This window comes from Stylophora pistillata, chromosome 9 (assembly GCF_964205215.1).
Source record: "Stylophora pistillata chromosome 9, jaStyPist1.2, whole genome shotgun sequence".
Classification (NCBI taxonomy): Eukaryota; Metazoa; Cnidaria; class Anthozoa; order Scleractinia; family Pocilloporidae; genus Stylophora; species Stylophora pistillata.
The window spans coordinates 23,362,469-23,386,186 of NC_142527.1; the positions used below are offsets into that span (position 1 = coordinate 23,362,469).

At 38.5% G+C, this 23,718-nt stretch overlaps 3 protein-coding genes, 1 non-coding gene and 1 pseudogene across 4 annotated transcripts; 4 read left to right on the top strand and 1 right to left on the bottom strand.

Moving 5' to 3' along the window:
• Positions 1 to 1,465: 1,465 nt before the first annotated feature.
• LOC111341374 (G2/mitotic-specific cyclin-A) lies at positions 1,466 to 6,687 on the top strand. The gene is made up of 8 exons (XM_088733422.1): positions 1,466 to 1,865; positions 1,983 to 2,256; positions 2,447 to 2,601; positions 3,190 to 3,489; positions 5,189 to 5,329; positions 5,442 to 5,555; positions 6,014 to 6,147; positions 6,622 to 6,687. The coding sequence occupies exons 1-8, from the start codon at positions 1,671 to 1,673 to the stop codon at positions 6,671 to 6,673; spliced, it is 1,365 nt and encodes a 454-aa protein (XP_088589548.1). The 5' UTR covers positions 1,466 to 1,670; the 3' UTR covers positions 6,674 to 6,687.
• A 762-nt stretch (positions 6,688 to 7,449) lies between these two features.
• LOC111319626 (kelch-like protein 11) lies at positions 7,450 to 8,774 on the top strand (annotated as a pseudogene).
• On the top strand, positions 8,491 to 9,422 carry LOC148723876 (uncharacterized). Its single transcript, XM_088733421.1, has one exon. The coding sequence runs from the start codon at positions 8,773 to 8,775 to the stop codon at positions 9,277 to 9,279; it is 507 nt and encodes a 168-aa protein (XP_088589547.1). The 5' UTR covers positions 8,491 to 8,772; the 3' UTR covers positions 9,280 to 9,422.
• Positions 9,423 to 13,846: 4,424 nt separating this feature from the next.
• On the top strand, positions 13,847 to 13,966 carry LOC148723877 (U5 spliceosomal RNA). Its single transcript, XR_015992086.1, has one exon. It is a non-coding gene; the product is annotated as a U5 spliceosomal RNA (small nuclear RNA).
• A 1,658-nt stretch (positions 13,967 to 15,624) lies between these two features.
• Positions 15,625 to 22,928, bottom strand: LOC148723878 (uncharacterized). Its single transcript, XM_088733513.1, has 4 exons — positions 22,773 to 22,928; positions 19,981 to 20,050; positions 17,216 to 17,330; positions 15,625 to 16,207 (listed from the first exon to the last, which is right to left on the bottom strand). Exons 2-4 carry the CDS (start codon positions 20,033 to 20,035, stop codon positions 15,814 to 15,816), a joined length of 564 nt encoding a protein of 187 aa, XP_088589639.1. The 5' UTR covers positions 20,036 to 20,050; positions 22,773 to 22,928; the 3' UTR covers positions 15,625 to 15,813.
• Between the last annotated feature and the right edge of the window lie 790 nt (positions 22,929 to 23,718).

A 23,718-nucleotide genomic window follows, 5' to 3' on the forward strand; every position in this document is an offset into this window, starting at 1 on the left:
GCGCTTAATACGGTGCAGTCTAAATCAGGTTCGACTGTACAATTACGCATGTTAAAAGCCGTGGCGATATTTCCAAAAACATCTCGATTCTATTCCTCAATATCCCAGGTGTGAAGGCCTTTTGCATTCCGGGCGAACCACCGTTTGTGTTTGGACTGTTTTGAGCTAAAGGCGAAACATAACTACCTACCTACCTTCATACGTTTATTCAAAGCATTTGAAAACAAAGATAAATGTACAAAGAATGCTTTAAAAAGGGAGTTTAGAAGGTTAGCCCTATGTAAAAAACTCCCAAAAGAAAAATCTTAAAAATATTCTAATATCAAAATTCTACTACGAGATATTAAAAAATGAACCTAAAGAACGCTTAAAACACGCAAGATTTCCCGTCCCTACAACCCACTCGGGTAAATCGTTCTATTTTTTTACGATTCTCACAAAAAATGAATATTTATAACAGTTACAACTGGATGCTTGAAACCTCAGCTTGTAATTATGATTACTTCTCGTTCGATTTGACTCTAACTGGAAAAAGTCTTGGAATTCGAGATTACTGAGAGAAAATATACATTTATAACATTAGATCAGAGAAAAATAAAGCCTCGATTCTTTAATTAAAGGTGACCACTTTAAAATGGAGCAACGTTCCTCGTAGTCCATTTCGCCTCTCTTTTGGCCAAGAGCCAGTCTCGACGCTCTTCTCTGGACTTTTTCCAGCAAAACAATGTCTTTTACCCAAAAGGGACACCACACTGGAACCGCATACTCTAGTATCGGCCTTACTAAAGATTTGTATAGTAAAGAGAATTTATTTACGCCATTAGACCCAAACACGCGCTTAATTACCCCAAGGACTTTGTTGGCTTTGTTGACCACCTCGTGAAAATGATCACTCCATGATAGATCGAACGATATTGCAATACTGCCGCGATCTTTGATATTTTTCACACTCTTTAGAATTTCACCGTTTGGATCAAGTGAATAGCTCCCTTTCGACTTACCTTGTTTGTGCGTTATTCTCATTGTTTCACTTTTATCGGGATTTAATTTTCAACTGCCAGGTTTTTGGTATTTCTAGAGGTGCAGTTCAACACTAATTGGACCGTTACTGAAATTAAAACTTTCATATCAACCAAAATATCTCAGGACGGACGAAATATCGCGTGTTATGTAACACGTCCAAAAGAACTGACGAGAGTCAAACATTGGCCCTTCGGGAGCAAGAGATAAACTGACCAACGGCAAAATCTTAAACTTTTCAACTCTTTCGTGCTTGAATTTTGAAAATAGCGTATAGCGACATTCATATGTTACTGGTTTCCGTCGCCCACTTTTATTTCAATCCCGCCGGTAATAATAGCGAGCCCCTTGGGAGTCAGCGGTAGGTCGCAACGTAGCAAATATCGGCATGCGTGGTTCTATGCTGTGATTGGCTAACCCTTTACAAGCGGGATTCTTGAAAAGCGAGAACGAAAACGTTCGCATTCGCGAGTCACTTTTCTCGATGTCAGACAGGAAAAGGGCAAAATTAGGATAATTTGTCACAGAGCCTCTCGAATTTGGTGCTGGTAGCTACGTTTTGGAGTATTTTACTTTTCTAACTTTCTTAGTTGTCAGTTCAGACGTTCCGATACGTTTTCAATTTTTAAGTCAACGGCCTCCTTGTTGAAATGTCGCTATCCATCAGGGAACCGTTTCCTATCACTAACAACTTCGAGAACAATCAAGAAAGCAGCGTGTTAAAGAAAGCAAAAATGGAAGATGGACAAGCAAGAGCAACTCAACAAGGGCAGAAACGTGCAGCTTTGGGCACAATAACGAACAACGCAATGAGAATTCAGCCGTTCCGTGCTGCTAAACAACAGGTCGGTTGAACGCGGTCAATTTCATGCAACAGCTTTTAGACCTTTAAATTTCATGTACTTTTCCAATACTAGTATTTTAGCCTATCTTTATTGATTCTTCTGCTTGGATACATTTAGGCTGGCTTTACTGGTCCTTCGTTGTCCTTCGGTGCTGCGAAGAACGACGAAAATGCTTTCAGTCGTGCACAACAAAAGACATCGGCCTTCGCTGTACCAACGACTGCACAACAAAGCTTTAGCATTCACGTAGACCAAGAGCCTGTTATTGCAAGTTCTCAGAATAGGGCATTCCACTCTAGCTCTTCAGTCCCAGAAATAAATCCGGCCGTAACGTCGCTTTCACGCCCGGCTTTAACAAATGTGTTCGTTGCAAACGGAGCAAGAACTGAAGGTAAGCTTTGCACTTTTGTGAACCAAATTTTCCTCATTCTTTAGAGCACGGCTTTTGCATTTAAATAATTTTTTTGGCAGAAAGCTTCTTTTGAGTCATCCCTTGACTTTTCAGCTAATCTTAAGATCTAATACGTTCTAAATAAAAATATTTGTTTAAATTTTTTTTATATTTATTTCATTTACTGCAGGGGATTCACCCATGGTTATAGATTCTAGCGATGACGAGGACTTTGAATGCACGAAAGAAACAACGCCAGAAATACACGACATCGACACTGGCAACGACATTTTTGGTGTCACAGAATATGCTTCGGAGATCTACCAATATTTGAAGAAGTCGGAGGTATTTTTTGCATTTTATACGTGCGAGCTGTGAAGATCGTGATCGGAAAAAGCCGCGATTTAAAATTGAATGTAATGCATGTGATTAGAATATGATTTTGAACATGGTTGGTTTGATGTTCTGTAAGCCTTGTCTGTTTTCTTATTTTTACTTCAAAAAGAAAAACCTTAAGCAATAATCGTCATTCACCGGAATCTTGGTATATTCAGAAAACATTCAGTTAACAGGGAGCTTCCCACAACTCCCTCTTAGATTTCCTGTGGCAATTGCATAATGACTGAATAAATTTAATCTACTGCTTTATTCTTTTAAATTTAAATTAAATGCCAACATCTGAGAGGTCACAAATGAAAAAAGGGCACTAGATATAAACCAGAAATTACTGATATATAAGATTAGATAGTGAGTGCAAAACACTTCTGTTCAATGCATTGTCTTGACACTCAGTGTGAACTTCATAGGCCAGCAAACTATTATTACTCTTGTCTGGCTTTTGGAGTCTGGCTTTTGTTTTGATGGTAACTTAAAAGCTCTATAACTGAACATGCAAGAGCATTGGCTTAATGAGTGGACTTTTTATTTTTCCAGCTCAAAAACATGCCCAAACCAAACTACATGAAGAAACAAACTGACATCAACCATTCTATGCGTTCCATTCTTGTTGACTGGCTGGTTGAAGTGGCTGAAGAGTACAAACTTTCACTTCAAACTCTCTATCTAACCATAAACTATATTGACCGATTCCTATCAGTCATGTCTGTTTTACGGGGTAAGCTGCAACTTGTGGGAACTGCTTGCATGCTGATAGCAGCCAAGTTTGAGGAAATTTATCCTCCAGATATTTCAGATTTTGTATACATCACAGATGACACTTATACTGCAAAGCAGGTATGTACAATGAAATTTTTGTGGTTTTTTTCTTCTGTTACAGTAAAGTACAGGATATGCTTACGACAAACTATTTAAAGTCTTCTGTAGGTAATTTGTATATGAGCACGATCCTTCGCAGTAAAGCACTATTTGAGCAATAGTGAAAATCAGACCTGAAAAAAAAATTTCAGGCCTGTATGGGATTCGAACCACTGACCTCTGCGATACTAGTGCAGCGCTCTACCAATTGAGCTAACAAGCCAACTGGGAGCAGGCCATCAAATTAATTCGATATAAACCCGTCGATGATAAATCAAACAACAACAAACATATGAAACATATGTGTGAACTGCGGTTATGAGATGTATATGAGCACGATCCTTCGCAGTAAAGCACTATTTGAGCAATAGTGAAAATCAGACCTGAAAAAAATTTCAGGCCTGTACGGCCAGTTGGCTTGTTAGCTCAATTGGTAGAGCGCTGCACTAGTATCGCAGAGGTCAGTGGTTCGAATCCCCTACAGGCCTGAAATTTTTTTCAGGTCTGATTTTCACTATTGCTCAAATAGTGCTTTACTGCGAAGGATCGTGCTCATATACATCTCATAACCGCAGTTCACACATATGTTTCATATGTTTGTTGTTGTTTGATTTATCATCGACGGGTTTATATCGAATTAATTTGATGGCCTGCTCCCAGTTGGCTTGTTAGCTCAATTGGTAGAGCGCTGCACTAGTATCGCAGAGGTCAGTGGTTCGAATCCCGTACAGGCCTGAAATTTTTTTCAGGTCTGATTTTCACTATTGCTCAAATAGTGCTTTACTGCGAAGGATCGTGCTCATATACATCTCATAACCGCAGTTCACACATATGTTTCATATGTTTGTTGTTGTTTGATTTATCATCGACGGGTTTATATCGAATTAATTTGATGGCCTGCTCCCAGTTGGCTTGTTAGCTCAATTGGTAGAGCGCTGCACTAGTATCGCAGAGGTCAGTGGTTCGAATCCCGTACAGGCCTGAAATTTTTTTCAGGTCTGATTTTCACTATTGCTCAAATAGTGCTTTACTGCGAAGGATCGTGCTCATATACATCTCATAACCGCAGTTCACACATATGTTTCATATGTTTGTTGTTGTAGGTAATTTGTTAGTCGCAAATGTGCACCAGTTTTTATTGCCAACACTTTGAGGGAATTTTCTATACTCTTTTAACTGAATTAAGATTTCAAATGCTGCTTATCACGGTCAAAACCATTACAACCCTTCTTCAAATTTCCTCCCCTTTGCACTTTCCAATGAACTACTTCACTTTCTTTAAGTTTACATCACCCTTAAAGTGACTGTTCCAAAAAGGGTAAAGGGGGTGGCATAGGAGGGTATCTTGTAAAAAAATTATAATACAAATGCAAAGGAACATTATCTCAGTAAAAGACTACTGTTTTACATTGGACATATTGTGATGGAATTTTTTCAGAAAATTAAGGAAAGTGCAGTTTTTCTGGCATGCAGTTTTGCTGATGTGGCATGAAAGAAAAATTCATTCTTTTGGGAGCATAAAATCCAGTAAAAAAATAATAGAATCAATTTGACAGACTGAAAAACTCGGTAGTTATAGGTTAAGACAAAGCTGTATGTGGGGGACACTTAATTAAGTAGACATTGCCAAGTTTATTTCATTTTAATTTGCTTACATTAAAAAATTGTTTTTCTTTAGGTTCTTAAAATGGAGTCACTTATTCTGAAGACTTTGGGATTCGAAGTTTGTTCACCAACAATACTGAATTTCCTTGAAAGATTTTTGAAGGCCACAGAATGTCCTGAAGCAGATAAATCTAAAGTTGAATCATTAACAAAGGTGTGTTAAGATTGTCACTCTGAGCTTGATATTATCCACTGTTTTCTGAAGTGTAAAGTACCAATGTAATGTTCAACACTATGTTTTACTTTTTTTTTTTTTTTTATTGCAGTACCTCTGTGAACTTTCGTTGCTTCATGGAGAACCTTTTCTACAGTATCGCCCATCAACAGTTGCTGCCAGTGCTGTTGTACTGTCTCTACATACCATCGGATTACCATCATGGGTAAAACTTCTATTTGCTTGTTCATATTGTAATTTTCAAAACTGCTGTTCCTTCAAAATGATTTAAGTGGATCTCTAAGGGATTCCTTATGTGGACAAAACTCCTTAAAAACACAAACTTTGTTAATACTGTAAAAATGCTCCTAGAACATGTTACCTGAGCCCTTTTACCCCCTAAGAGTGACAAGACAGAATTTCAATACAGTATCAAGCAGAAAAGTGTTGAGAAGAAAGAACAAATATCAAGATTTATTCCAGATCAAGACGGGTTTTTTAATTGATACTTTGTCTATAAAAAGAGAGACAAATTGCTAGCAAAAATGCTGGCTGCCAGAGCTTCCAGAGAATCCTTCTGCAATCCAAAGGGACACACAGGAACTACCAAATAACCTGGATGTCAGTTTATCACAACGGAGAAAAAGGAAATTAATCTAGCTTTGATCCTTTTGGTATCTCTAGAATCCAACACTGGCTCACTACACTGGATTTCAGCTCCTTGATCTTCAAGCATGTCTCCATGATCTTCATCGTACATTCAGTCATGCACCAAAACAACAACAGCAATCTATAAGAGAAAAATACAAGAACTCCAGGTAAGACATGACAACTACAACTACTGCAATCAGTTCCTTTGAGTTCCCGTGCAAACACTTACTTGAAACGTAAATGCTCAAATAAGCTTCCCTCCATAAAAACTCTACAGTAAAAACTAAGCTAAGATAAGGATCCTCTCAGGATTTGAGCTTGGAAATATTATGGAAATTTGCAAACAAAGCTTCCAAATCTGGAAGGAGAAATGGAAGTAAAGAATGAAACACTTGGGTGAAATCTTCCTAATTTTGCCAAATTTCCAGGAATTTACTTTGGATAAAAACAGTTTTTACCTCAATTTAAGAAATATATGCTGTATTCATTCAGGCTTTGCAACAACTTGGAGGAAAAGTAATTCACTTTGGTTCTCAATGACTTCTTAATAAGGTATCCTTAAATGATTGATAACTGTCTCCCTCCTCCCCTATTATCAATCATAAAACTCTTCTCTAACTTTGTTGTCTTCATTATTTCAGCTGTCATGGAGTGGCTAATCTTCCAGCTCCAGAGATGCTTCCCTTAGCTTAAATTCCTCCAATAATGATAAAGAATGACTATGTAAATATTTACTGCTTTCTGAAAGGGAGGCTTTTATTAGGAAACAATTACCTTCACATCTTAACCCCGTTGTTTAAACATTAGTCTTGAAGATGTTTTCACAAGCAAATTGCAAAATCTGTTATCTAATGGACTGTACTGTACCTTGATATCAGTTATTTTTTTAACTTCTCAGTATTACAAAGCTGTACAGACGTATTTACCTTTGATTCACTTCTTATATCTTCTTGGCCATATGTTTTTATCTTGTGAGCTGCGTTGGATGTATTAATTATGCTGGCTTTACTTTTTTTTTTAGTTGTTATGGAAATTTTCTAACAAAAAATTTAAAAACTATAATCATCCTATTCAAATAATAATCAAGATTACCTGTAGTTAGAAATGTGATCATTTTAGTAATAACAGGGATTTTACTATGTTTATTAACTAACCCCAATTGTAAAATATGTAAAATAAAAAACCTGTCAAAAAAAACTTATGTTGAATTTGTTAGTGCTGGAAATCTGTTTCCAAACCAAGTGCAAAGATAAAAACTTATAAAAACACCTGTTTTTGATTAAATCTTAGCCCTGATTCAAATTTCCTCTTTAAATGATTGTGGTTGTGATGGCGGTTAAAATAAAGATGGAAACGAGATTCCCATAACTTCACTCCCCTTGTAGATTCTCTATTCGCTCAAAATACCCCTTTGCCTACCCTGACTGGTAATAGACTCTCAGCGGACTTCTCTTTAGGTTGGACGCCTGTGAACATTTGATGGGGATGGGCGGTTATTGATTCTGTTTCTAAGCTTCTTTGTCGAAGGTGAACCGTCTTCCAACATGTCAAATTTGACATCACAACCTATCCCAAAGACTGAACAGCAGTTATTTTGTGTTGAAATGATGAAACGCTTTGACATGCAGAGAAAAAACGAACAATTTTGTGATGCGACTCTTGATGTTGGCCTAGGTAATGATCGAGCTCGACTAAAGGCTCACGGAAACGTGCTAAGTACAGCAAGTCCGTTTTTTTATAGTGCTCTGAACAATGACATGAAAGAAAAGAAAGAAGGGGTGATATGATTGGAAGAAGCAAGAAGAGCTTTGATGGAGGAAGTGCTTGTGTATTGCTACATCGGTCACGTGGATATCAATGAACACAATGCATTTGACTTGATGGACATGGCGGAGTTTTTGAATGTTCCAAGTCTGATGGAACTTTCAAGTGAGTTTATTTCTCAAAAACTTTCTCTTTCAAACTGTATCAAGGCGCACTATTCAGCCGAAAGTTATAATTGTCCCGATTTGCAGCAAACAGCGAGAGATTTTACTCTGAAGAATTTCATAGAGCTGACAGATTGCGATGAATGGCTGAATTTGAGTATGACACAAGTCGAGGAATGGATTTCTGATGGCAACCTTCTTGTGAAAGCAGAGGAAGACGTTTTTCAAGTGGTCGTCAAATGGATGGAGAAGAACGAGAGAATTAACCGTCAAAGTTTCTTCGACCTGTTTCGTCACGTTCGTCTGATTTATGTGTCACGCAATTTTGTTTTCAATGTCATTTTGCCACATCCCCTTGTTAAAGGCTGTGGAACGTGTACACAGTTTGTTCATGATGCAATGAGAGATCCTTTTTCTGGAACAGAAGAGTGTTATTTTAACCAGCAGCCTAGAAAATGTTTGAAAACGTTTGAGGATGCAATTGTTGCCACTGGAACTAGAGACAGGTTGTGTTACCTTCCTTCAGAAGACAAGTGGTATATGTTGTCAGATATGACATCAGATCGTTTGAGTTCTCATCATTAAGTGAATCAATGTTTTGTTCCATGACTGCTTGTCGTGGAAAGTTATACCTCAATGGCTTCCCAGGGGAGAATGGTCATGGTCAAACGGGATTAAGATACGACCCATCATCAAACCACTGGGACCATTTTCCATCAATTCCAAGCAAACTTTCTACTATAATTGTAAACTTCCAAGGATATTTGTATCTATTTGGAGGAGATGGACCCAATGTGAGTCGATACAATCCTGATATGAACCTTTGGCAGGAGGTAGCCCCTCTTCAGTAGTAGTAGATTTGGTATGTGTATTATAGCTGATGGTATCAGTTTATATGCAATTGGAGGTATGCATAAACCAACAATCCATGAAAAATGTATCTGTGTAGATGTTGTAGAAAAATTCAATCCAGAAAAAAAAGAATGGAGTAGAATTTCTTCACTTTCCCATAAAAGAGGTTTTGCAAGAGGAACAATTCTGAGAGAAAAAGTGCTTGTGTTTGGGGGGTATGGAAAGAATTATTCTGATTTGAGAGAGGTTTTGGAACTGTATGACCCAACTAATGAAAGGTGGAGCAGCATTGAATGTAGGAATGCACCAATACACATTTCTGATGTTGTGACTTTTAAGGGAAAGGTATTTGTGCTTGGCTCAGCCCAGCTAGGTGAGTCCACTGGAGTAACCTTGCATGCTTATGATGTGGATAAAGATGAGTGGCAAATTTGTTCCCAGCTCTCACTTGACAAAGCTATATATGTAATTGCTCCCCTTAGGATTCCAAAGGTAATTTTAAGTTGTTACCATAGATAAAATATTGTTCTATTGGTAGAAAACACTGTAAATAAACTTTTTCTGCCATATTCCTCATTTTTGAGACACATTTAGTAAATTTAGCAGAGAGCAATCATCATGGGGGAATAATTTTTGCATCTGAGTAAAAAAATGGTTCAGCATGTCAAAGTTGAAATAGAAATTCTGCTAATTGGGTGGAGTATCATCTAATGTGTCTCCTGGTTGGATTTGTATGTAAATTGTTCAATTTTCAGGTACAAGGTAGCACTGTAAATTTCGTTTTTACCTTTCGTTATCTTTTTACTACTTTAAACAGTAAATTTTACTCTTTAACATGAAATATGTCATTTTTATCTTGAGAAGAAATAAAAAAACAACTGCTACAACAAAACCTGATGAATTGGTAGGGGGGGGTTATCTTGGGATGGACTTGCATCCCATCCAGGGGGGAGTAGTAATGCTCTTAGTTACTTCAAGCTAAAGAAATGGGGATATTATTAGTACAGACTTTACATTGACTAAAATTATATTTCTGGCAACCAACTTCAAAATTCAGTTTGTGAGATGGTGACTTTGAAGTATGAAGCAGACATTAGTACAAGGCAGCTGCATCTAAACATTGTTAACAATTCAGATTCTTTTAAAGTCAATGTGAGTACCCTATCTTGTGCCTATGTTGCATTCGTAAGTCCACACAACTTTTTCATTGGCATTCCCTAGTTCCGATGAGCAATTTTCCCTCCTAACTGAAAAAGATCTGGGAAATTCACCTGCACTGGAAAAACAATTTGGTTTGTTGGATGGTAAATCTTGTCAAAGTAAAGGCTTGTCAAAATATGGCACAACCTCATAAAAGTATACTCAGTGATACTAAACAACAAAACATTTAATAAGATATATGTATTTAGTGTTTTATTAACACATTTGATAGGTATGTAAATTTTGTATCCTTATTGGGATTTTCATTTTCATTGTATTTTATCATAATTAACACGAAGACATTAGTTTTTGTAGCTAAACTTCAATTTGTTTTTAAGTAAAGTTTATGTATGAATGATGTATGTAGAGTGGCTTAGTTTTGTAGTTTTAGTGCTCAAAGCTGATGGCTAGAATTCCCGTATTTCTTGACCTACAAGCTGAACGATTTTTTCAGTTTTCAACCCAAAATTTTGGGAGATTTTCCACAAAGAAAGGGGTTCGGCTTGTAGCCGAGGCTTTAAGATTTTAAAAATACACAGTTGCTGAATAACTTTAACCCCAGCTTGAAGTCAAGTCAGCAATGAAGCAAAAGTAATATAACACAACAAAAGTAACTTCTGAAAATTGGTCATTCACTTTTATGAAATTGGTGGCTCCTAAAGGAGCTGTTTGACAGATCTGTGCAAGGGCTTTCAACCCAATTGTTTACTTGCCATCCGTTTCGTTTTCGCTGTCTGTCTCGAACTCGTTCTCTTTCCATCTCTTCATCATCTACTTCTGGGTTTTCCTCAGAGTAGAGCACTTCGTCCTCTGTTCAGTCCAAGGCATTAGAAATACCACAGGTGTTGCAGGATTTGATGACCATCTCTTGTGTTATCTCTGCTTCTGCTTCCTTGATCCACCTGAGGAAAAGGTATTGCTTTGACAATGAAAAATTATCCTGATCACCACTGATTGTTTTTAAATTAGTTTAGTTTTCAGAGCCAAACCCTTCCCTCAGATTTTTCTCTGAATTTTTTAGTGATAAATAGAAAGGCATTGAGTTTTTTCACTTTTTGCCAACGCTTTCATTTGTACCACAATGCAATAGCCCCTATTATTTGAGCACTCCGGTATTATCATGAATTAATATCAGTCAATTCTAGATTCTTTTTTTTAAGGCAAAATTTGGTTCAGGAGGCTTTTGAGGCTACTGAGTTAAACCTTAATTTATACATTCCCATAGATAGTTATAACTAGGAGTTCTCCCCTCACTCTCAAACCAGTAATTTTTTTTTTTTTTAAGATCAGCTGTAGAGTCATCCACCTTGTTCCTTTTCTTGACATTCTTTGGTTGGTCTTCTCTTACATCTCAATACACAATTTGTTTTACATTTTGCCAGTTTTATTTTTCCTTCACTGATTGATATTTTTTTCAATCATTATCAAACTTTTGTCTCAGTGGACCCCTTGAAGGAAGGGGAACTGGGATAATTTGATCAATAGTTGACTGAAATTTGATTTGATAAAGGAAATTCTTTCAAAATATATCATCAGCAGTTGGTGTGTATTATATTGTCCACTCGTCAAATGCCCTTCTTTACGCATGAAAAATGTCCAGCCTACTACTAAATAAACGATTTTAGACACCAGTGCCCGATTTTAGACACTAGTGTCCAATGAACCTCGGACACTAGTGTCCCATTTTGGGCATTTTAGATTTTAGACGAAATTGTTCGATTTAAATACTTGGGTCTAATTTTAGATACTAGTGTCCAATGTTAGACACTAGTGTCCCATTTTTGGACATCGTAATTTTTGTGTGATGTCTTGAAAAAAAACAGTGAGATATTTTACTACAATTTACCGCTGTTGCGGACTCACCCAGTGTTCTCCGAGACTGCCACAGCATTTTGACAACTGTGATGACAAATATCGTTGTCGATGAGAGCGGTACAGACCACGCTCATGGATTTGTTAATTACTGAGCTACCTCGTAGAATTCGCACATCAAGGGTTGTAGGTTGATCCTTTATCGAAGTTCGTCTGCTTGAATTACGCGTAAAGAACCGGAAGCTGCCTAGACCCTAACCATTTGATTTCAAGCCTTGCTGTTTTACTTCATGATTACGTGTAAGCTGAGATAGGCTGTTGGTTAGTGGATATATTCAAAATGCAACGGGTTCAAATATTTTTAAAGCGTTGCACATGTTTTACTGTCACACAAGCGGGGCATAGGTTTCCGTTTAATATATATCACAAAAGGCCAAAACTGAGCTAACATTTGTGTATGGTATACATCTGTATTGACGTTAACGTTTAAATGCATCCTGTGAAATCTGTAACCTCGTCACGGTTTTTTAGTAAAAGGAGGGGGAGTGGCCCCAAGTTGTTTGATAGTGATTTTACTGAGCTCAGCGATTCGCATTGTGATAATAGCACATTAATTACAGGCTATAGTACTTAAGATGAATTAGATTTAATTGTTTTGGCGAACGATAACACTAATATTTCTTGGTTTAATAATATACTAGCTGCATCTCCAGTAAATCAAATTCTCCCTCTAAGCACCTTAGGAAATGCAAAGAGAACAGTATGGAGAATATGCATACTGATGCTACAATGATGCGTCGACGTCAAGTTTACCTTGCATCACCGAGAGGATTCGCCTTGCTTCTGGCACATGAATTTGAAATTGAGTTGAATCGGTTGACACAAGACTGGCCAGAGCTATACCCAAATTATTAAGCAAAATTTAACTGTTTTTGGCTGACCTTGTGAAAACCACACAGTTTTGAATAAGAACTACTGTATTGCAGCTAGCATTTATACTGAATGAGGACAATCCTTTATTGATGATTGAATTGTTCAGGTGCCTTCAAATGCTAGACGAGTGTAATCACTATACTTTTAGCAAGAATCAATGCGTCAAAAAGCTTTTCTTTTTGTTATTTCCATTAAGGCGAAACTAAATTCCCCAGTCAAGGCGTCTGCGTCGCATTCCTCTAGACCAGCTGGTCCTGCGAGTGAAGCAACCATACCAAGGTAAAGCAACTGGCTCGCTCTGGGTCATGCAGTACTTTGTAAGGGTCTGAGGCCTTATGTCAAACGAGAAGTGGATTCTCTCAATGTATGAGCACATACAAAAAACGGTTGCGGGTCTCCTTGATGCGGGGCCCTGCCAATGTAAAAGGCCAGTTCATGATTTGAGAAAATGCGGATGTGCACGTGAACTAAAAGCTTATCACCATGCCCCAAAACCACACTGGAAACAAAGAGACCCCAGAAGGTGGGCGAATCCAAATCTGGGTCCTTGGGAAATAGCTAAGCTTTATATACCTGATTTGGGTCCAGGCTCCATTATAAATTGTGCGGACGACATGATATTACTGCTATCTTGAACCTCATGTACTGGTGCAAGTACATGATCTGTATTCAAGGAAAGTATTTTATTATTATTATTTTTTTTTTTTTACATCATGGACAACAATTATTGAACTGTAATCAAAATTTTTAGCTTTTCGTACTATTTAACACTTGTTAAAGAGTTTAATCTGGTTTCGACATTCTAGTGCCTAACCCTGAAGGAATGCATCGGTTTTTTTTTTCGCCTCCCTACATGTTGATAGGTATCCAAAAGTTCAACAGAGCTCAAAAAAAAAGGAGACAAGTATCTTTAAACATTACTTTAGTCGGGGTCGGTCTTATCGTTTTCCTGGAAAACATTATCTATTGCCAGAGACTTCCTGCGATTGTAAGCAAATTTTATGTTCCCTATAAGTTTATTTAGGCTTTTACTTTTCTTAGTATTTTGTGCGCAGCCGTAAAAAATAATAAATATAAACCCCACTTGCGCGTGTCAGCGAGTCATCCTCGACATACCGCTGATACGCATCTCTCGTAGTTCCCTCTTGTCTTCCTTTATCACACGCAAATCTTTTGCCTTTTACTAAAGATGTCCGTGGAGTAGAACAGTTGGATGACTTCTTAAACCGATTTTGTTGTCACCCTGCTTTGAAGTAGGGCTCCTTAAATGAAGTGGAAGAGTCGTAAAAGGTACCTTGAGAGTTGAAGACGCAGTAAACCCTCTCTGAGGGTGCTTACGCCGGAGATTAAAATCTGCGCTAAGTTCATTCACACGTGAAATTTTCTAGAAAAATAAGAAGGTGGAATCGAAGAAAAACTAAAAACTGAGACCTTCGAAGAACAGGGAGGATATACTGTTTCCATTTCTTTTTATCCCATGGGATGGCCCTCTTTTTTATAAGTACAAATTAGGGCCAATGATACCTTTGTTTCCTACTGGAATGAACATACAGGTACAAACAACAAACATATGAAGTACATATATATGAAATGCGGTTATGAAACGTATATGTGCACGATCCTTCGCAGTAAAGCACTATTTAAGCAATAGTGAAAATCAGACCTGAAAAAAATTCAGGCCTGTACGGGATTCGAACCACTGACCTCTGCGATACTAGTGCAGCGCTCTACCAATTGAGCTAACAAGCCAACTGGGAGCAGGCCATCAAATTAATTCGACATAAACCCGTAGATGATAAATCAAACAACAAACATAAGAAGTACATATATATGAACTGCGGTTATGAAACGTATATGTGCACGATCCTGCGCAGTAAAGCACTATTTAAGCAATAGTGAAAATCAGACCTGAAAAAAATTTAGGCCTGTACGGCCTGCTCAATTGGTAGAGCGCTGCACTAGTATCGCAGAGGTCAGTGGTTCGAATCCCGTACAGGCCTGAATTTTTTTTCAGGTCTGATTTTCACTATTGCTTAAATAATGCTTTACTGCGAAGGATCGTGCACATATACGTTTCATAACCGCAGTTCATATATATGTACTTCTTATGTTTGTTGTTTGATTTATCATCTACGGGTTTATGTCGAATTAATTTGATGGCCTGCTCCCAGTTGGCTTGTTAGCTCAATTGGTAGAGCGCTGCACTAGTATCGCAGAGGTCAGTGGTTCGAATCCCGTACAGGCCTGAATTTTTTTCAGGTCTCATTTTCACTATTGTTTAAATAGTGCTTTACTATTTAAAGAGCGGATTTGGACCCCCCTAAATTTGGATCCTTCGGTCCAAATCCGCTAGCGGATATAGACTCCTCCCCGTCCAAATCCACTAGCGGATTTGGACTCCTAACAAAACTGCGTGAAAACATCATCCTTTAGGCTCCCGAGCGAAAGAGGTGAGGGTTTAGGTCCAGGGTTAGGCTTTAGGGTTAGGGTTATATGATACAAACGATGCTTAAAAGATAAGTTTGGTAGGGGTTCCAAATCTGCGAAGGGGGGGGGGGTCCATATCTGCTAGCAGATTTGGACGGAGGGGGTCCAAGTCCGTGGGGGGTCCAAACTCGCTGTGACAAAAGCCTATAATTTGCTGCAAATAATCTGTAATAGGGAAGTGATTCTGGGAGGCCAGCGGCACTTATCAAGAAGAAATCGACCAAAGTACCTTCCTGGGTCAAGAGTAAAGCCACTGACTGAAGTTACTGATGACTTCCGGTCTTTCTGACAAAACGATTTACGAGAATTTTGTAGAGCTATGAACGAAGGAAACGTACTATATATATGTTATTTACTGGCTGGGAAGATCGTATAATAAGTAAACTGTAACCAACGTATCTAACATACTGTCTGAGACCGCAGGCTGAGGAACCATTTTCAATTCGTTTTATTAATGAGTGAGTTCCAAGCATTGCATCATTTTTACCCAATTTCGCTACAAATTGCCCACGCTAAAAAGATTTAGGTACATTAACCTATCACTTAATCTCGAACACTTGTAAAGTGTTAGGAAAAATTAAAAAACTAAATGGAAAGTGGAATACTTTTTAAATCAAGTGCCTAAATTGCCATTTGGATTCCAAAAAGCAAAAAGACGGGGAGAAAACAGAAGGTTTTAATGTTGATGCCGCCAGATTCAGGAGCTTTACTGGTGGTAGCTGGCGTCACAGCGATGCTTGTGGATGCCGTCAGAGCGATGCTTGTGGATGCCGGGCCAGTTTGAGTATTGGAAGGTACTGGTACCATGTCTGGAACGAGGTGCTTATTACACCTGTCGGTTGAACAGCACTTTGCTACACAACGCTTGAAAGGACTTACTACACCAGTCATATTTTCAGCTCTGTTGCAAGCAGTGGTATTCCCGCAGATGTCTTCGTTATCCTTCTTATTATAGCACTCTTTTAGGCTTATAATGGTGCCGTTGTTCAACTCGGCTGTCGCTGCAAAGCAGCCACTAAAAACACAATGTTTCAACGAAAAATAGAAGCAAATGTCAATTTCAGAACACAGGGTATTCCTCCTTATAGACAGTCTTTTTTTTATTGCTTCCACTGGGAAATTTACGTCGTAAGGTTATGTGGTGCAGGGTGCGCTGCAACACTTTTTTACGGTAATTAGTTATCCAGGAAGTGAACAAGATGGCTTCTCGCAAGGGCACAACGAGATTTCAGACAAGTTGTAGGAAATATATCTCGATGATGTCTGTTATAAAGTCGTATGACAAAGTGGGCGCAACAAGACTCTTGAGCTTTGTTGAAAGTTAACACTTTTTTCGTTTGTTTGTTTGCTGTTTTTGTTTTTGTTCCCACACTTGCAAAACGACCTTGTCGTTGGAGGTTCCTTAAACTTTACCTCGAATCATAAGGAATCTCAAAACACTGCTATATTGGAGATGGGGGCACGCAAAACATCAACGAGCCACAAATGGAATATGAAACACCGAGGATGGTCAAGAATGAGGGACATCAAAATGAACTGCAAATGAGAAATTTAATAACTTCCGAAACTTTGAAGAAATGGTGATGTGACTTTTTCAAAGGTTTAAATGATTAAAATAACTTTTCTGAGCAGATCACTCCTGTCGTATAATTGCGACGAATAGATTACCTGAAGGAAGATTTTTTTTGGTCTTGTAACGAGCGTGGAATAAAGAAAACATTTTGAGCCTCCATGAGGACTCGAACCCAAGACCCTCGCTCCTTCGATGCGCCCCTTCCCTTGCGCCATAAAGACTCTTCGAAGGTGAATAATACCATTACGAGGTTTCAAATGTAACGCATGCGCACGTCCTGCATATTAGAGCGCTGAATCCGAAGCTAGGTCTCAAGGTTCGATTACTGACAAGGACTTAGTATTGTCTCCTTTTCCCACGATCGTGACAAGATGAACAAACATCTTTCTTTACCTTATCACCTAGCTCAAAATTTACCATCTTTGTTATTCTGTTTGCGCAAAAGATTACCTTCTCATTCCATCACCAAGGGTACAATCCTTTTCTGTAGCTGACATGTTGCACTGGGTTGGAGACTGCAGTGGATTTGATGGACAGGTCACACAGTAGAAACCACCAGCAGACACTAGAAAAAAGTGGCAAATATATAACTCATTAACTTGATGATAAATGATATAAGCAGGGACAATGATGATTGTAATGTTAATAATAATAATTTATTTATTTACTCAAATTCAATTACACAGATAATCAAAACAAAAACAAAAACAAGGAGTTAAAGTGCCCCTGAGACGAAAATTGACCATTTTATTTTGGCCTAAATTGTTTACACAATGTTAAAAACTCAAAACAAACCTTCGATGACATATTTTTACCGCTTCAAAGTCGTCCAAAAATCGTCTGCCATTGCTGAAAACATGTTCCAGCCGAGCCCGCAAAAACGTCATCATTGACGTCAAAGGCTCAACAAACTTATGCTTTGCTTTGTCACAACTCTTTTGTTCCCTGCACAGAGAATGACACATATTAATTTTTTGAGAACTGCTTCGTTGTCAGTCGGGAAATGTCGACTTTTTCAAACGATGAATTGTCCCTGAAATCATCTGAAGCTTCTATGGATAGTTTTGCGCCGACAAACGATGAATTTTTGCCATGCGAATAAAGATAAACACAGAACGGCACGGACTTCCCATGTGGCTTTTGTGGTCGCATCGCTTTATTGCCTTCGAACTGTATTTTTGCTTGTCGGAAGGGATTTTCCTTTTTTTGAAAGAAATGATCGGGTGATTAGTAAAAATAGTTTTCGGCAATGCCTAATTGTGAATCTGAAGGCGGATATTGGGAGTTTGTGAAAGCCATTTCTAAGCCATCAATGTGTTTTCCCCGATGCATTTGGTCAATGATCTCACTAACCCTTTCCTACGTGCTTTTTACTATCGGTGCTTTGAGAGGTTTGAAGTGAACTCTGTTGTTGAGTTGCACTTTCGCCTCTTTTGTTTTTTCAGTCTTGTTCATGATGACTATTGTTGTGTTGCTTCGGTGAGGTTTAAAGCAGAGTTTGTTTCAACTCTTTTAGAGCCGTGACCTCATTGCGTTAAAAAGTATTTTTTGGCATAGATGCAGTCTGCAAGTAGCGTTATCACAATTTTCCAAGTAGCTCTGAAGGGCGATAGAAGACTGAACCGGTGGCATTCAGTTTGATATGAAATAGGAGTGGTTCTTTCTTTTGTCCCTGAAAGGTGTAACGGAGGCGCATTCGTCTTGCGAATAAATCTCGCAAAAGTTGGCCTGATTTTAAATTATTTGTCATGGGCGTTGGGATGAATTTAAGACCCTTTGATAGCACGCTGATTGGCTATCAGATGGTTGATAGTTTGACAGGTTTTTAAAGAAATTTTCATTTTCTCGGTTTTTTGGTTGCAAGCCTACATTTTGAAGTGTTTTTACGCTCTGTGTCTTAAGCTGTTTGTTCTGCTTTCGCTGATTTTAAAGCCAGCTTTTTTTAGAATCAGAGCACACAATTATATTTTTCATCACTTTTGTATAAAAGTGAGCTCTTTGAGGTCAGAAATCTCAATCCTCAATTCGGTTATTTTATCATTCTTATTTACAATGTTCACCGAGTACTTTCCTTTGTGTAAGGTATTCTGCCAGAGAGTTGTTAAAGGTGGATATTGATCAGCTCATATGTAAAGGTGACAAAATCCGTGGAGGTTCGTAGACTTCGCTTTCCGGCGTCGAGATCGCACTGAGGACGGTTTTTCTTGTCCCTTCTCTTCTTGAACGGTAGGCACTGAACCCGAAAGAATTCTTCACCTTGATCCTTCAAAGTACACAGATCTCTCGAAACAGTCTTCCGCTCTGATCTATTTGCAAGGCTCCGATGCAGAGAAATACCTGCAGCATGGTCTGCACGATTACTTCAGCTTTGAATTACGCATCGATGCCCAGTCATTATTGTTTAGTTTTTGTAAGAATAGAGTAAAGCACTCTGTTATATTTGCTTGACATTTTGCCATGTGAGATTTTCGCGTTGAGCCTTTGACGTCACTTCTTCTGAGTCCTGCGATCAACTTCCGGAACATGATCAAACAATGGCGGACGCGAAATCGTGAATTTAACGGCCCGAAAAAAGATATTTCTGGCGCTCGGTCTAAACTGAAATTTGGCAGAGTAAGTGAAAGAGACACACTGAACGCGAAAATGGAAAAGAATGATGTACGAAAATTTTGATCTCAGGGGCACTTTAAATATATATACAAGTATAAAAAAAGAGATATCTGAGTAATTAGGCCAGTTTATACAAAATTCTAGATTCCTTATTTTAATGACGATAATGATGGTGATTATCATAACGATAATAACGCTAATACTACTAATGATAATTTTAATGATAACAAAAACCTAACAACTTTTAAAATGGTGAAGATGATAATTCTGGTAATGATTCTTAAAATAACGCTAATGATAAATGTTAAGATGCTTTGAAGATGTTACCGAAATGCTTATCCTGAGGGAAAAACTCCATAATATAAATGATGTTTTTTGAAGTAGACGATCGTTAAGATGAAAAATAAAAAAATAAAAAAACACTGACTCGGTTTGTAGCCCTAAGAGTTTCTGAGACTTTTCAGTTCAGTTTGAAGCTTCATGCACTAGGGAGTCAACTGCAATTTTCAGCTCTAAAAGATTTGATGATCACTTCCTTCATTTTTAATATACTAACCTCGGAGGGTATCTGGCTAGTAACAAAACAAAACTTTAAATCACGTTACCTGTTGGTAGTAGTATGCCGGCAATAGAAGCAACCATATAAATTGCCAAAGACATTTTTCGGCACGTGATCTATTAAAGACAAAAATGGTTCGTCATTCATAAAAGGTCATGAAACTGAATAAGAAAGGCATCCTGCAAAATAGGCACAATTCTTTTGTCTATAGTTACCGTTTTGTTTATTCTTATTTAGTCAAGTGATCCGCATGAAATGAGCGCGAAGAAGGAGTCACGGGAGAGGTGTAGGGCTTGCGACAATTTTTAAGCACTCTTTGTTCTCTTGCATGTGACGAGTCCTTAATGCGCTCCTCGTGCTCTCTTCGTCCTCTTCTCGCGCTCGCATTTCGCCGTCTAACAAAAATTCTAAATGTAGCCTGTTCTGCTGGCTTGATAAAAGAACTAGAAAATCAAATGTTAGCAAATCCAGGTCACTTATTGGTAATTTCTGCAAGCTCTTTGAAACACTTCTTTCACTACAGAGTGGCAGTGATACAACCCAAACAGAGTCATTCATGCAAGTATAATAATAAGTGTAGAAAGGGACGGTAAGTTTCTAAAGAAACTGTGGTGCTGCGTCGGTAAGGGTAACAAGGTAGTTTGGTTATATATCAGCTAAGTCGAAATTGTGAATTGACCACCTTAGAGAGTTAAAAGGCCGACGTTTCGAGCGTTAGCCCTTCGTCAGAGCGAATGGAGGAATTGTGGGTTGTGTGCGGGTTTATATGCAGAAAGTGAAGCCACGCTATTGGTAAGAACATGGTGACGAGAAAAAACACGAATAAATTAGTAGAATGAAAAGCGTTCGTTGATACCTATGGGGTTAAGAGTGCCGATTTGAAAGATAAACTTTTGTTCAAGAGTTTTGCGGCTTTCCGAGCTACTTATATTAAATGTAAGGAAAGGCCGCAGATTGCCATGGGCTGCTTTGGATGATTGGGTAGATTAAAGTGTCTAGCGACTGGTTTTGATTCGTCCTTGTCATTCCTTTCTACGTCGCGTAGGTGTTCTCGGAATCGGTCATTTAGTCGTCTTCCTGTTTCGTCGATGTATATCTTTTTGCAATAAGTGCAAGTTACGCAATAGATGACGTTGGCGGAGGTGCAAGTGAAGTGATCAGTGATCTTAATGGATCGTTTGGGTCCTGATATTTTCTCAGCGTAGTGAATGAAAGAACAAGTTTTGCATCGGGTGCGAGCGCATTTAAAAGTGCTGGGTTGGTCATTAAAATGGAATAAACTTCTGACCAAAAAATTGCCTATGTTTTTGTCGCATTTGAATGAAACAAGAGTAGGTTGCGAAGAGATAGTTCCAGTCTCTGGATCGTTTTGAAGTAATTTAAAGTTTTTAAGAATAATGGATTTAACTGAGTGCTTGTGAGAGTGAAATGTGAGGGTGAATGGAATGCGGTTGGAATTTTCCTTCTGTGTGTCTGATTTGGTTTACTAGCACATAGTTAATGGTTTTGAGAAGCAGATGATCCAAGCGCGGAAATATTCGCCACGCAATGCCTTGCGTGACTAAGGCGTTATGTCAATCAAATTGTGTTGAAGACATGTCTATTAAGCGCGAGAGTGAAGGGGAGAAGAATTTTTAAAGAGTCTAGATGACGTCTGATTATAAAGCTTGAAGAATCCGTCGGAGGTTCGAGCAATGTGTGTACAAAAACTTGGAACCGAGACGAGTTACATTGGTTTGCTAAAGTCTGTGCAGCAGTTTTAAATACTCTCCCGTAAAAAAAAGTCCTTTTTTATTAACATAACCAAATGTCGCAAAAATTTTTTCGAGAACTGCAATGTCGACGCCTCGAAAATGCTTACGAGACTAAGGTGTTACAAAATATGCGGCATCCAGTAAAGTTTGCGGTTTGTCGAGGTCTGCGCTTTATGGTCTGTCTGTGTTTTCGAGAAAACCCAGGGGGTTTCTCGAAAACACAGACCCAGAAACGCAGACCCAAATTAAAATCTCTGTTTTAGACATTTCGGAGAGAACCGTGGTTGAGAAGCGTTGCTTGTGAGACGAAGAAGTTACTAACTATGCGGCATCTAGTAAAGTCTGCAGTTAGTCGAGGTCGAGGGTCTGCGTTTTTGGGTCTGTGTTTTCGAGAAGACCCAGGAAGTTTCTCGAAAACGCAGAGCCCGGAAATTTGCTTACGACATTTCAAAGAGAACCATGGTTGTGAAGCGATTTTGTTTTCTTCGGCGGCGCCGGGAGACTCAAATCTGAAGATCGTAGGGAAGGAGACGAAGATGTTACAAAATCTGCGGCATCCAAAGGTCGCTGATTGTCCTAAACCGGTCGCTGTAATGCGTAATGATGGCGTACGAGTCAGTGTTTTCATTTCCTGCCAGCCATTCGGTATTGATGTTTAGGTTTCAGATATCCTTCTTATTTTTTAATTGCCTCGATAGCACACAAGCAGGCGAAGCCTTTCAACATTTTACACTGTGGTGGTTTTTCCCAAGGCAGCGATTGCTATCGCCGAACTGACGAGGGACTTGAATTTTTGCCTTCAAGGAATATGTGTAAACCGCGACCTGAAACCAGAGATCGTCCATTAAGGAGCCATAAATGAGTTCGTACCGCCCTCAAAGTTGGACGTGTCCGCGTAAATTATCGAAGTAAGCTTTATTGAAGTAACCGAGAGCGACTTTAACCGAAAAAAAACAACTGCTTCAAAACCGCGGTTCTCTTCGAAATGTCGAAAAATTTCAAGGTCTGTGTTTTCGAGGTCTGCGGTCTGTGGTCTGTGTTTTCGAGGTTCACTATTCGTAAAATACCTTACAGTACACCTTACCTATAGGAAGCTTGCGGGAATGACTTAGTAGCTGTTATCTTGTGGCGGCTAGAAATTAATGCAAATACTTGGTAGGGTGTTTTCCGGACTCATTTGCATTCCACAATCACAATGCATTTTTTAGACTGGACATCAAAAGGGTGTAGAGCTACTCTTTTGTTAAGCAGTCACGTAGCTCAAAGCTGATTGGACGTTTCAAATAATAAATGAATTTAGGATTCTTCTGTCAAGTTAATCGTACTTTGACCTTTCTATATTCAGAACTGATTTATTTTTAGCTCCATCAGAAACTGAATTGCTTATGCTAATGAGGCAAATATTGTAAACAAGGATTCCCCTATCGTATGAGGCGCCAAAGGGGGCAAAAATGCTGTTTAGCAATTTTTCTTTCCAGTTATATAAATATGTTCTAAACTGAAGATTTTTTTCATCAGTTTACATATTAGATGCTAACTTAGTGAAATATTTATGCTCTTTTTCGCATTTATTTTCTAAACTCTTCAGTTGCATTCTAATTGCAAAGAAAATGCGTTACAAGTACAGAAAAATTTATTCTAATTGAAATGTGTTTAACTATTCTCTTTGTTTGCACGTGGCGTCGGCATAAATTAAAAAACCGGGGTCATCCATGTTTGGGGATAAGCACGCGTTACAATCCCTGTAACATAGCTGTCTGAAGTGTAAGTTGAAGGTGCTACCCATGTACTAGTCAATGTCATGCATTCTAAATAGCTGTCAATACTTGTCACTAGGTATGCCAATGTAGACTATTTTAAGACTTGTGCTGTAGTTTGGATTGTAATACCTTTATTTTGTGTGAACTGTAATTTTTTTTTGTTGGATACTACACCGCCCACGTGCTTTACTGAAGCCGGTATGATCGTTTTACAGTTTTAGTTTCCCCTCTTATCATGCCACAACTCTGTGTTGTCTTTGGTTGTTTTGA

What these genes read in the sequence shown, in the direction of transcription:
- LOC111341374 (XM_088733422.1), top strand. Translation starts at nt 1,671, where the DNA reads ATGTCGCTATCCATCAGGGAACCGTTTCCTATCACTAACAACTTCGAG. An exon ending in AATATTTGAAGAAGTCGGAG is followed by an intron (nt 2,602 to 3,189) that starts GTATTTTTTGCA and finishes TTATTTTTCCAG; the next exon opens with CTCAAAAACATGCCCAAACC. An exon ending in AAGTTGAATCATTAACAAAG is followed by an intron (nt 5,330 to 5,441) that starts GTGTGTTAAGAT and finishes TTTTTATTGCAG; the next exon opens with TACCTCTGTGAACTTTCGTT.
- LOC148723876 (XM_088733421.1), top strand. Translation starts at nt 8,773, where the DNA reads ATGTGTATTATAGCTGATGGTATCAGTTTATATGCAATTGGAGGTATG.
- LOC148723878 (XM_088733513.1), bottom strand. Translation starts at nt 20,035, where the DNA reads ATGTCTTTGGCAATTTATATGGTTGCTTCTATTGCCGGCATACTACTA. An exon ending in CGGCATACTACTACCAACAG is followed by an intron (nt 17,331 to 19,980) that starts GTAACGTGATTT and finishes ACTTTTTTCTAG; the next exon opens with TGTCTGCTGGTGGTTTCTAC. An exon ending in CTTGGTGATGGAATGAGAAG is followed by an intron (nt 16,208 to 17,215) that starts GTAATCTTTTGC and finishes TTGTGTTTTTAG; the next exon opens with TGGCTGCTTTGCAGCGACAG.